This window comes from Canis lupus, chromosome 16, assembly GCF_003254725.2.
Source record: "Canis lupus dingo isolate Sandy chromosome 16, ASM325472v2, whole genome shotgun sequence".
Taxonomy (NCBI): domain Eukaryota; kingdom Metazoa; phylum Chordata; class Mammalia; order Carnivora; family Canidae; genus Canis; species Canis lupus.
In genome coordinates this window covers 6,887,897-6,900,761 of record NC_064258.1, presented here as the reverse complement: position 1 = coordinate 6,900,761, position 12,865 = coordinate 6,887,897, and the positions used below count along the sequence as shown (strand labels likewise).

General features: G+C 48.8%; 2 gene segments (V, D, J or C); both read left to right on the top strand.

Moving 5' to 3' along the window:
• Nucleotides 1-12,865, top strand: part of LOC112650920 (T cell receptor beta constant 1-like) — a 198,284-nt gene that overhangs the window by 43,261 nt on the left and 142,158 nt on the right.
• LOC112650915 (T cell receptor beta variable 5-1-like) lies at nt 8,946-11,488 on the top strand. The segment is given in 2 exon segments: nt 8,946-9,504; nt 9,604-11,488. Coding segments are annotated over 2 exon segments (486 nt in total).

Here is a 12,865-nt window from a genome sequence, read left to right as displayed (position 1 = left end):
TTATCAGTAGCTTATTCTTTCTGATGACTGCGTGATATTCCACTGCATAAATATATCGGGATTTATTTATCCATTCTCTCACGGGTGGATATTGGGGTTGTACCAGTTTTTAACCACTACGGATAAAGCTGCTCGGAACATTCTTGTACAAGTAATCTCAGGACATTCTTGTACAAGTAATCATGAGTAAAGACATTTATTTCCCTCAGATGTAGGCAGAAAAGTGAAATTGCTGATTCGTAGGGTAGATGCATGTTTGACTTCATTAGAAACAGTTGAACAGTTTTCCAAAGTGGCCAATTTACAATACTGAGAGACGGGGTCCCCCTGGCTCCCCATTCTCACCAACATTTGGTGACCTCCGTCTTTTTATTGTTAGCCATTCTGTGGAGACTGCAATGGGCTCTCCTTTGCATTTCACTATTGTGTGATGGCGACGTTTGTTGTTGGCCATTTCTATCTTCCTGTTTTCTCTTGCAAAAGCCCTGCTTTTAAATCTGTTCATTAAAAAAAAAAATGGGTTGTCTTTATGACATTGATTTGTAGGACACATTTTTATGCCTAGGGAGGAGTGTTTGGACCATTAAATATGCAGAGTCTGTCCTCCCTTGGTGGCTTGCCCTTGCGCTTTCCTTATGTGGCCTTTGGATGAGCTAGAGTTGCACGTGTTTGCAAAGTCTCATTTATCACTTTATTCTTTTACATCTTGTGCCTTTTGCGTCCTGTCTAAAGCATGTTTGCCTACCCCCAAGACGAGTCTTTCCTTTCTATTTCTTGCTCTGCTCTCCTGTGGCTGCCCCATTCCTTGCTCTTTGGCATTAGCTGAAAATGCTCCACCTCCAAAATCACAAATTAATCATCCTACTATCTCCCCAGATAGTAGGGGCAGGGCAGTTTTTCATCTGCAGGATGAAAAACTAGGATAGTAGTGGATAGTAGCTTCTTATCCTACTACACCCGTTCCTTGACCTTATCCATTGGTAAGGATCCTTTCTTCCTATTCCCCAGAGTCCTTCCAAACTGTCATTACCTCATGCTAGGGTAGAGTCAATGATGTTACATCCTTTTGACACAACTTTACAAACCTTCCTCACTCTTCCACCACGATCTTCGTAGGTTGCCCTTACATCACAGAAACCAAGCCAGACGGAGTGCATGGACGTCTCTTGTTCACAGTAACAGCTGAGCGCCATCCGAATGAGCCATACACCTGCACCAACTGGTATCATGGTAAATCCGTGGTTGCTAACCTCACCTGCCTTTATATCCCTGCCTTGAGATGTCAGTGCTCCTGCTAGCTTTCAAATATTTACATTCTTTCTAATATTTAAAACTTTGCTCACTCACCTTAACATTTGCCTGCTTCCCTTCTTGCCGCTGAAATCAAAGGAGATTGTGGCTACCCGGGCAGTGAGGGACACAGCCACTGGGGAAGTCGGAGTGAGGGTCCCAAGGAAGGATCCCCAGGGAGCATTGTGTGGTCCAGCATGCAGGTGAAAAACTGCCCTGCCTTGAACTTCACTAGGTGACAGGAGGTGAGGAGTATCGTCATTCTTCCTGTATCTTCTTTGCATTCTCTGTCCCCAAGTCACACTGTTTATTTTCACGTTCATATTTCTCAACACTTCTGCTGACTATCTCAGCAATGCTAATTGCAGACTGTTAGGGCTTTTGTTACTGCTAATTGCAGAATGTTCGAACTTCTGTTACCACTAATTGCAGAATGTTTGGGCTTTTGTTCCTTTTTTTAAGTCAAAATACAGTCCCTGTGCCTCATTTTCCCTTGCTATGTCTATAGCACACAGGTGTGCAGGGTAAGGGAAGCCAGGAAGCCAGGAAAGGAAGAAGCATCCTAGGGCTGGCGTAAGTGAGTGGCTCTTATTCCCTAAGACAACTGGCCTGAGTGGATGAGAAGTGTGGGTCCCTGGGCACTTGGGTGCTGTAGCTATGGGACACTGCTGCCTGTTGGTCCTGTGGCCTTTGGCAGGGAAAAGTAGGGACTATGAAATGTAGCCCCGAGAAGGGAACCGAGGGAATAGATCTTGCAAACCAGAAGAGTTGCTAACCTTGCCTCTTCTCTCCCGTGATTTCTCCTATGAGCTACACTCAACTGCAAGATAGAGGAAAAAGGACCCCAGTTAATATCACCCAGGGAGGTCAGCCTCTCAGGACAGGGTGGGTCTGGAGGGGTAGACATAAACTATCCAGAACATTTTATCCGGGCTGGGCTTGAGGACAGGAAACCCTGAGCTGGCCAAGCCTGTGCTGTAGGCCAATAAAGTCCTGGAACAGTTTCTGGGGAATCTGCACCTGTAGTAATTTATAGGCAACCCAGGCCCCTTTGGATCCCATCAGGTGGATTGAATCTTGGTGACTCTACAGCACCAGCCACTCAGGACGGGGGCTGGGGAATGCTGCTGGGAAAAGGAAAACGTAAAGACAAAGTTTGGTGTGAACCGAACATCTGAGAGGGGACTGGAGGACACGCAAGCAGAGGGGAAACAGGGATGCACTGGTGGGCGAGCTCCAGCCCAAGCAGGGGAGGTAAGCGAGCAGCCTGGTTGAGGTGGGCGCGGGTGAAGCAGAGGTGGCTGACCTCAGGGAAACATCTGTGCAGCTGCGTGGGCCTGGACCTCACCCCAAGCCAGCCCTCCTGACTGCAGACCGGGAGGGGAGTCTGGTGTGCAGGGCGGTGCTGTCTGCGTGGTGATGCCAACAGGGCAGCGCCGCAGCAGAATAATCTTCCAGCCTGGAAAGGGGAACCTGAGAGCTCAGCTCTTACCCAAGAGGACTAGAACCTAGAACCCTGAGTGCAAGAGGCATGGTGCTGCCCACCCCTGCTGTGCCAGGGGCTCCGGGCTCCTCTGCTGGCTGTTGCTTTGTCTCCTGGGAGCAGGTGAGTCCTGTGGGCAAGGACAACATGGATCTTCTGAGCTTGCTGACTCCTGACTCCTCCACTTTACCTTCTGGGTCAGCCTTCAGGCTCTCTCCCACACTCATTTTATGTCTGAATTCCCCAGGCCCAGTGGAGGCTGGAGTCACCCAAACTCCACAACACCTGATCAAAGCAAGAGGACAACGAGTAACACAGATGTTCCCCGGTCTCTGGGCACCTCAGTGTATCTTGGTATCAACAGGCCCTGGGTCAGGCCCTCTTATGAACATACACAAAGAACAAAAGGAAACATCTCGGATCGATTCTCAGGGCAGCAGTTCAGTGACTATGACTCTGAGCTGCATGTGATCTCCTTGGAGCCGTCGGACTCGGCTGCCTATCTCTGTGCCAGCAGCTTGGCACAGCCCTGCAGGGCCACCAGCGTTCTGTGCACAAGCCTCCCTGCTTTGCTCTAACGGTGAGAGAGTGGGCAGGCTTCCATGGAGGTTTCTCTCCTGCAAGGGGAGGTTTTCAGCTGTCTCAAAGACATGTCCTGTCCAGCTGAGCTCAGAGCACCACCCGCTAGCAAAAGCCAGGCTCACAGGCACACAGATGTGGGTGTTTCCACATCTGTCCCCACACTGGGTGTTCCCAGGTCTGTGCCTGCATCACCCTGTGCCTGTCAAGTCCTGGGTGACACCAGGAGTGGCAACTGGCCCTCCATGTGTGCTAGATTCTTTGTATATATTGCATGTTTTAACGCTTTGCAACAGTCAGCCGGGTCAAATAGTCCTATACCCTCTTTGTTGATTGAAAGAGTGTAGAGACACCAAGTCATTTCCCCCGTGTCTCGTGGTCTAGAAGAAGCAGACCTGGGAAGCAAATTTGTCTGTGTTTCTCAAGTCTGGGCTTCCCCCATGTGCCCTTCACCCACCAGTAGCCTGGGTGTCGGGGTCAGTAGCTGGAGGCCCCGGGCACCACAGGCCCTCCTGCGGTCCAGCTGGGTGGCAGTGGAAAGTTCGTGCACCATCCATGGCAACTGTGAGGAACATATAATTCCACACTGATTGATCGTCATCTGTACACATTCCTCACGTCTTTTCCTAGTCTGTGACTTACGTTTTCATTTTTACGGTGTGCTTTGCCATATGAGGGTTTAATGTAATGCAACTTTGTGTCTCAACTAAAAAACTCTCCCTTCGATGAATGCCTAAAAATATTTTCCTGAATTTATCCCAGTAAAATTAAAATTTTCCTTTGCATGAGAAAGAATAAATGTACCTGGAATATCTTTCCATGGGAGGAATGGAGTAGAGATCTAGGAATAAGAAGAAGGGACATATGTTTGGAACAGAATAAAAAAAGATTCCAAGCAAGGAAAAGAACACTGCAGGCACAAGGAAATGAGTGAACGTGCGTGAGTGTGGCTGGGGCAGAGAGAGCCGGGGGAGACTGTGCAGGGTGATGGTGGAGAGAGAGGGGGAGGGCAAACATTATAGGGCCTTGTAGGGCTATTGCCTCACAGAAAAAAGACAGCCAGGAGCAGACACCATATGAGTGAAGGTCTATGACTGGATTTGGAGGGTAGTCAAGGGTAAGACCTACTTCCCCAACGCCCAAGCTGGAGAAGCACTCCCTCTATGTCCTGTTCTGTCCTGACTCTGCATGGCCACCAGGCTCCTCTGCTCTGCCATCCTTTGTCTCCTGAGGCAGGGGAACCCTCCAAAGCCCTTTTCTGGGCACACCAAGCCCTATCCTAAGCCTTTACTTCATGTCAACCTTGATGGATTCCCTCTTGGATCCTATCTCCAGCTTTGGCTTCTCTTGATCACAGATGCCATGGATGCTGGAACTCTCCAGATCCCAAGATAATAAGAACAGGACAGAAGGGGACACTGAAATGCTCATGACCGCTGTCCATGGCCATATGTATAGGTGTCGATAGGACCCCAAACCCGGCTAAGCTGATGTAGTACCTCACACACAAAGGAGAAATCCCTGATGGGCCTGTGACTTTCTGTCACAGCCAAAGATGTTGTCCTCTGGTCTGACACTGTGTCCCTGACCTCTGTGTCCTCTGACTCCAGCCGGTACCCCATAGTCACCTCCCCTGCACAGAGAGGCCCACAGTAGATGCACAGAGAGACCCACAGTAGACACAGGTGGGCTTGTCCCCAGGCAGGGAGGACATTGCCCCAGAGTGGCCTCTCCTGGACTTCCCAGCATGGGGGTCCGACCTTCTCTTCAGGCCCCTCCCATGGCTCTGCCATGGGAGCTATCACAGCTCTGGATTTGCAGAGCAATTCCGCTCACCCGGCTGCTTCAGAAAGGGAGGACCGTTTGAAAGGAGACACTCCGATCTGACACCACAGGTCTAGATTCCCAGTCCCACTAGGCTTGGATGAGTCCCTCTTACCCCAGGCCACCTTTGTCTCAGCCATGAGCCTTTGTCCTGTCCTGTCTGCTCCTGGCTGTCCTTCTGTGCTTCTGTGCCCTCATTTCTGCCTCAGCCACACTGGCCTCCACTCCTCTCATTCCCCACGAGTGTCCTCCTCCTCCCCAACAAAACATAGATCTCCCCTTCACCAGCACTCTGTCAGGGAAGCACTGCTTGCAGGGTTACTGGGTCAACCCCCTTATCCCAAGTGCTCAAAGCTCACAGTATTCAGCTGTCATCATGCACAACCCCGTGTGACTCTTTACTGGAAAGCCTCTCAGAAAGTCTCCAGACTGTAAAGCCCAGTCCTGTGGGGGGTGTTGATGTCTTTCATCCCCATCTGCCAACAGCAGAAGGAAGACCACCCAGGTACCTGGTGAGGCCACATCAGGGGCTCCATTTACAGAAAGAGGCCATGTCTTAGTCCTTGAAGGATTGTGAGAGTCCTTCAGGATGGAAATAATCAAACAAACGTATGCCTAGAATGGCCCAAGGACAGATCGAAACCCAAGTTTCGCCTGAATGATTCACATCAATGCTTTAAAGTCTAATGCAGTTTCATCTCCTGAGGCAGTGAAGACCAGAAATAGACTACTTATTTCAAAGAGTCAAACCTTACAAAGACTAGAAGTCAGAACCTCTTCCCTAGGGACAGCGGCGCTTCCCACTCATAGGCCAAGAACTTATTGGAGAACAGGCTGTGACCTGTTGACGAACTTTGGGGTAACCTCACAATCAGTGGGGCTGCCTTGTAATCATGCGGCTGCTTGAATGAGAAACAAAAGGCATCTCCAGCCTGTGAAAATTAACATATTTTTGCTGAGTTTGGAAATACAGGCACTAGAGGTGTTCCTTCCTTTTCAAAGCGCATTCTGTACTGAGGAGTCAGGCAGGAACTCCCCTTGCCCCAAAGTGTCAGGGACAGAAGCCCTGTTAATTCACAGCACCAGCTAAAAGCAACATCAAAGGTGCAGACGTCACTGCTCACCCGCCTCACCAGGGAGACGTCCGTCAGGTGCACCGGGAGCTTGTGCTCTTTTATGTGACCGTTTCCTCTTGGCATACTAAAGAAAAGGGGGGGCATTTATAATTGTTCCTTGACTCGCACCTCTCTGGACATTGCCCATTTAAGATGCCACACATCCTGCAATTTAATCAAGAGTCTGAACCTAAAGCTGTCATGTGGTTAAGCTACGTTTTGTAGTAAAAAAAAAAAAAAATCAATAATGTATGAAAGAAGATGTTAAGGATTGGGTGGCTTAATGGGTTGACTGTCTGCTTTGGGCTCAGGTCATGATCCCAGGGTCTTGGGATCGAGCCCCGAGTTGGCTCCCTGCTCAGCGGGCAGTCTGATTCTCCCTCTCCCTCTGTGCTCTCTCTCTCTCTCTCAAATAAATAAATAAAATCTCTCTCTCAAATAAATAAATAAATAAAAACATGTTAAACATTAATAATCCTCTCCCCTTTCCAAACACACTTCTGTCCGTCCCTGTCTCAGGTAGGTTATCAATATTAACATTCTTGTGTATTTTCTACCAGCCCTCTTCCCCGGACTCATGCACACCTGTCCACCCAAATACACCTGCAAAAACTGGGATGGCCTGTGCACATTAATTGCCGCACACATACTTCTCCCACTTAATCTGCTTTGCATTTTATTTGTCCAGGTTGGTAGATGCAGACCTCACTTGCTCCTATTTGATGCTTCATATTGCACAATGTGGTGACAGGTGCGTTGATACTCTATCATCACTATGTTATTCCTTTCCTGACTTGTCTTCCCCAAAATGACTGGACAGCCTCTTTGTGTTCCTACATCTTCAGACTCCAGCTCCTTGGGGGATGAGTAGGGCGCTTCCATCACTCAGTCTTGGAGGTCTGGGAGCTCCAGCCATGCCCCCTTTCATGACTAGATGGGGAAGGAGGAAGGGGTGGGCACTCCCTACACCCACTTAGGACTATGCAATCTCTCAGTTACTCCTCATAGCACATTGTGAAGTATACAATGTACCACTGTACAGGTGAGGAGGCTCAGTTTCGGAAGGGTTGATGGCCTTGCGCATGGACTAGAACTAATATATGGTGGAGCCAGACTATAAATGCCAGTTTGTTCATGTCTGTGCGGAAGGTGCAGGAAGCAGAAGGTCACTGGGAGGAAGAGGTTGTCAGACCAGACGCCAGAGCTAGGAGGGTCTATGTGTGTCCTGTAACCACTGGAGGTAAAGGTATGACACTGGCCATAGAGATGCCCTAGAAGGCAGTTGGTTGGTGGCCTGGCCCCAGAGAGCTGACCTTTGAGAAAATCATTTTGTCACAAGAGGCAGCAGAGACACAGATGTGAATAAACTGAGGAAGGGGAATCTGTGAGAAGCGATTGTTAAAATGAGGGAAGGGGGAAAGGCAAGGAAATGGTCCCTTCAAGCATGTAAGATGTAGAGGAGAACAATGTTAATTAAAATCCAGGCTCATTCTGATCTGTTTGCCTTTTAAGTGGTTGGAAAATGGGAACATTTATATTGAAGGTGAAGTCAACGTCTTCACTATCCTTTTCCTTGTGACGTTTGATGAGGAAGAGAGAAAGAAAGCTGGAGGTACCGATGAAGGCCACAGTGGATGTTTGGTGGGACACCCTGATGGATCACTCAGCACTCAGGGAGATTCCCAGGGGCCAACAGCAGGCCAGTTGTCCTGCATCACAGCTCGGGGGCATTTTATCTTGGTTTGGGAGGATTGGAGTATTTTTCCTTATTGGAGGGGGGTGGCTGATAAGGCTTTGAAAGTTATGCCAGGAATGCAAAGGAGCAGTCTAGTCTCAATGCAGCCTTTTAGGGGCCCCAAGGGTGGGTTCCTACCCCACCTCCATCTCTACTGTGTGTGCACAGGTGTGCACACCTTCCACCAGGATGATAAGGGTAACATGGTCTGACTCCTTCTCAAAGGGAGGTTTGGAGCATTTATTTATTTTAGAAGTCACTTGGAAATACCAGAGGCACCAAGATAAGGAGCCAGGGACAAAAAGCAGTAGGGAGATTAATGAAGTGATAGAAGAAATTCTGTTTTTCAGCCGCAGAATTAATAGAAGATCCCAGCTTAGATCAGTACTCACCAGAGGCACCGTTTCATCCCTTGTAGCTCTGAACTGTGAATTCAAACAGCTTTGGGGACATAAATGTGACTGCCTCAACCCGCACCCCACGGGTCCTGTGCCCAAAGCACAGATGTGACCAGGCAAATGCTGGGCTGAGGTCGAAATAGGAGCACACAGAGGGAGGTGAACGGTCAGCATTCAATCCCTCAGGGTGGAAGGAGCACTTTGCCCAAAGTCCTATCCCTTCCCTGTGGCAGCTGCATCTAATGACTGGCTGGTATCCCCTTTCCTAGAACACTAATCAATGGGATTCAGAATATGTATTCTTTTATTGGAAAAATGTTTGCTTCATGGTTCCCTCATGAACCTGAGTTCATGCACAGAGTGAGCTTGGCACAGGTGGACATCAGGTCACCCAGAGCTGTGCTGCCCTGGTGGATCCTGGTGCCCAAGGTAGACAGTACTTGGCCTGCTTGGGCCACCTGAGGGCGCTTTGGGTCCACCGAGCGGCCGCTGACGGCGCATCTGGGCGACAGGGAGGGTGAAGGAGAAGCAGGCTTGCCTTCCTTGGTCCTGGCTTCAAGGAGATTGTTGATCAATCAGCGCTGGCCCATGAAGGGCCGATCACAGCCTCATATTAACTGATGCTCAGGTGTGTTTGCCATGAACTCGTTTCTTGCTGCAAAGGCCTTTCTTGGAACAGTGTGAGGAGGCTTCAGTGGGGCAGCCTGAATAACCCAAGCCAGGGGCAGAGAGAGAGGAACGCAGAGGAAAATAGAGAAGCTGTAGGGGACCCTGGCCCAACGCTACCTGGCCCAACCCTACCTGGCCTAGCTGGCATGGCCAGCCGTACCTGCCCAGCAGACAGCTGGACAGAATGGAGGACAGCCTGCAGCAGCTGAGCCTATTCAGGGAGTGCAAGGTGCCTGCAAGAGCCTAAAAGGACAGTGATGTCAGAACACTGACGTCACAGGCAAGCCCTCCAAACAGAGATGAGAGAGGAGACCAGAGGCCCGAGTAGGAAGATGCCGGGCCCTGTCCTGCCTGAGTCTGCCTGGGGTGCCCAGCTGCTCTGCTGTGTGACCCTCTGTCTCCTGTGGATAGGTGAGTCCTGAGCTCAGGTGGGACATCGCTTGAAACGCTGCTGGAATCTCAAATTCCTCCCTAGACCAGGTTATGAGCTGCTGTCTCCTTCTTCCACAGGTCCAGTGGGTGCTGGAGTCATCCAGACCCCCAGACACCTAATCAAAGGCAGCGGGGGGAAGGCTCTTCTGGAATGCCATCTCGTCTCTGGACACAACACTGTGCGCTGGTACAAGCAGGCCCCGGGACAGGGCCCCCAGTTCCTCTTTGAGTATTATAGACAGGAGCAGAGAGACAAAGGAGACGTCTCCGCACGGTTCTCAGCACAACAGTTCAGTGACGCCAGCTCCCAGCTGGAGATGAACCCCCTGGAGCCGGGAGACTCAGCCCTGTATCTCTGTGCCAGCAGCTTGGCACAGCCCTGCGGTGTGACTGGCTTTCTGTACTCAAACTTTCCTGTCCCAGCTGAGGATATAAGGGGGGGGTGTTCTTAGCCAAGTTCCAGGGATGCATTTAGTTTCTTTTCTAACCCTCTGCCTTGCTGAGCTCAGCCAGAGCACCCCTGAACATGTGGGCCCAGATTCACTGAATATTCTCGAAATCCCTAGCTGATGGCAAGAGCTCCTGTGCTGTGCTACAGTGTAAGTGTAACTGTAACGCAAGATAGACATAGCATGTCCATTTTACAGATGAGGAAGCTCTCAGTATGCCATGTTACAGATAAGAAACAGTAGTAGCTCATGGACTTTCCAAAGATTTCGTAATTAAAGTCTCAGAGGCAGGAGTCGAATCCAAGTCTCCATGCCTCCGAAACCAACATTTCCTTAAAATTGCATAGTGTTATCTGGGCCTTGGGCACTAAGATGTAGCAGACCACTGTCTTCCATTTCAGTACTGGCTGTGGTGGGGAGGGCTCACATCATGGTGTGGGGGTTTCTTTTCTTTTTTTTTTTAAATTTTATTTATTTGTTCATGAGAGACACAGAGAGAGGCAGAGACAGACAGAGGGAGAAGCAGGCTCCCTATGGGACTTGAATCCCTGGAGTGGGATCATGCCTTGAGCAGAAGGCAAATGCTCAACCCCTGAGCCACCCAGGCACCCCGCTGGAGTTGGGTTTCTATAGCTACTGCCTGCCCACTCCTAGGACTAGCTTCAAGCCAGAGAATGTGTGTTTGTTCCATCATAGTTCCACTAGGATGGGGCCAAGGTAGCCCCCAATACAGGAGCTAAGTGATTAGGGGGTTTCTAGTCTATCAGAGGATTCAGCCAAGGAAACAGGGGCCCTCCAGGAATCTCAAGCAGAATGGGAGTTAATACAGGGAATAGTGCTTCTAAACCATAAGAAGTTCTAGAGGAGGAAGGGTCCTTGGAGGCTGCAGCTCGCTCACATGTCTAGCACTTTCTATCAGAAAAGCTGCAATTGTTACTTCTTGCCCAGGCCAGTCACTGCAGAAAACAGCAGAGAGCCACAGCTAATAAATGTGTGGCATAGCCATTTACAGGTGGCAGGTACAAGTTTATTGGCGAACACACACTGTTTTAATCCTATTCCTTTTATTTGAAGTTATAGAAAATTCACTTATTTATTGCTCATTTTTCTCTGTGGCACGTACTTAAGTGCATTATTTCGGTTAATTTTCTTGAGACCCACATGAGACAGGACAATTTATCCACACTGCAGGTGAAAATACCAGTGGCTAGAGTGTAGGTCATTTGCTGAAGGGGGCCCAGCTCACAGATATTGGACTGGCACTCAAACCTAGGCCACACTGACTTAACTGCTACGCTTCTGCATTTTGGTAGAGGGAGACATCTGCACAACTGGAATACTGACCCAAAAGTGCCTTCCAGAAACACTGGCCCTGATACAGTCATTTGCACAGGGTTGCTACCTACTGAAGAGGACTTCCAAGGTTTCCATCTATTCATATTCTGACCTGCCTTGGACCAGTGACCTGGAAAATATCTGGCTTGGTTTTCCCACTTGTAAACTAAGGCCGATAACATGTGTCTTACAGAAATATTATACAAGAAAAATAAAACAAACTGCCTGACACAAAGTATAGGCTCAAGAAGTCTTAGTTCCCCTGTTACCTTTGATAAGTCTCTGGTCTAGCACAATTATTTACTGGGTGCAATTCTGGGATCAAAGGCAGGCACGGATTACTTTTGCCCGACTCGCCTACTTTCCAGACACAAAGTCATCTGAAGTGTAATTACAGTCATCTGCTAATTTATTACGTGAAGTTAATTGCAAAGAGTTGCCTCTTAAGGGAAGGTGAAAATGAGGCCTTTGGCAGCACTTTCTGTTTGATATTAAGTCTGGTATGCAAGAAAGTGGGTGCTTCCAGAACAGTATGGCTTGGGTGCGATTGGTGATCACACAAAAGATCTGATAAAAGACAGGACAGTTTCATTCATGAGAGTCCATCATGACAGAGTTTCTAGAAAGTGTCTTCTGTCCCACTTCTGATTTCAGCCTCCACTGCTGTGGCCAGTATGTTCATGCAAGTCCACCGCCGTTCACCTCATGTTGACAGCACCCCTCATTTGCACGCCCACATCCCTGGGCTTTCTGTCCCAGGGCCATCTGTGACATCAGAGGAGCCCTGTGGCCAGAGCTGCAGGGGTGCTAGTGCTCTCGGTGGAACAGGGGCCAAGACACGAAACCTCCAGTGTCTGCATTCAGGGAGACCATTCAAGGAAGCATTTCATGGGCTTTTCAGAAGATCCCAGTGGAACCCTCTCCTGTTGCCCCAGCATGTCCTCAATATTGCTCCTTTATCCTGGTTCTCTCCTTCCCTGTTTCACCCTCCCTGCTCTCTGACAGTGATGGAATGAAGTGACCATCCGAAGGCGCTTCTCTTTGGAAGAGATCACCATTTTTCTTTCATTCGTATTACCATCCATCCTTTCAAGGTCTTATAATAACATATATGAATGAACCTTTTCCCAGTTCATTTTGATTTATTTTGAATTCCCGAGACTCGTGTGGCTCTCTGTTCCCTTAATGCCCCAAACCTATTTGTAACTAAACAGACTAGGGTTATGTTTACAAACGTAGAGTTTGCCTGGACTTTCTTCATTAATTCAACAAACACCTTTTGAATACATGTGCAGAGCAGATCCAGGGTTTTATGGAGCCTAACCCTTATATAATTTTAGGGAGTTTTTTGAAAAAGGTAATAGAAAAAAAATTTTTTTTTAAGTATTGGAAAAGTCCTGTGCAAATGAGAAAGGCCTGAAGTTATTCTTCATTGACTTTATGGCCAACCCACCCTTCACTGTTCACCACATGTAGGAAGTGTTCTACATGTTTGGGAAACACAAGTGCAACAAAACAACCAAAAACAGACAAAGCTTCAAGATGAGGTCTATGTT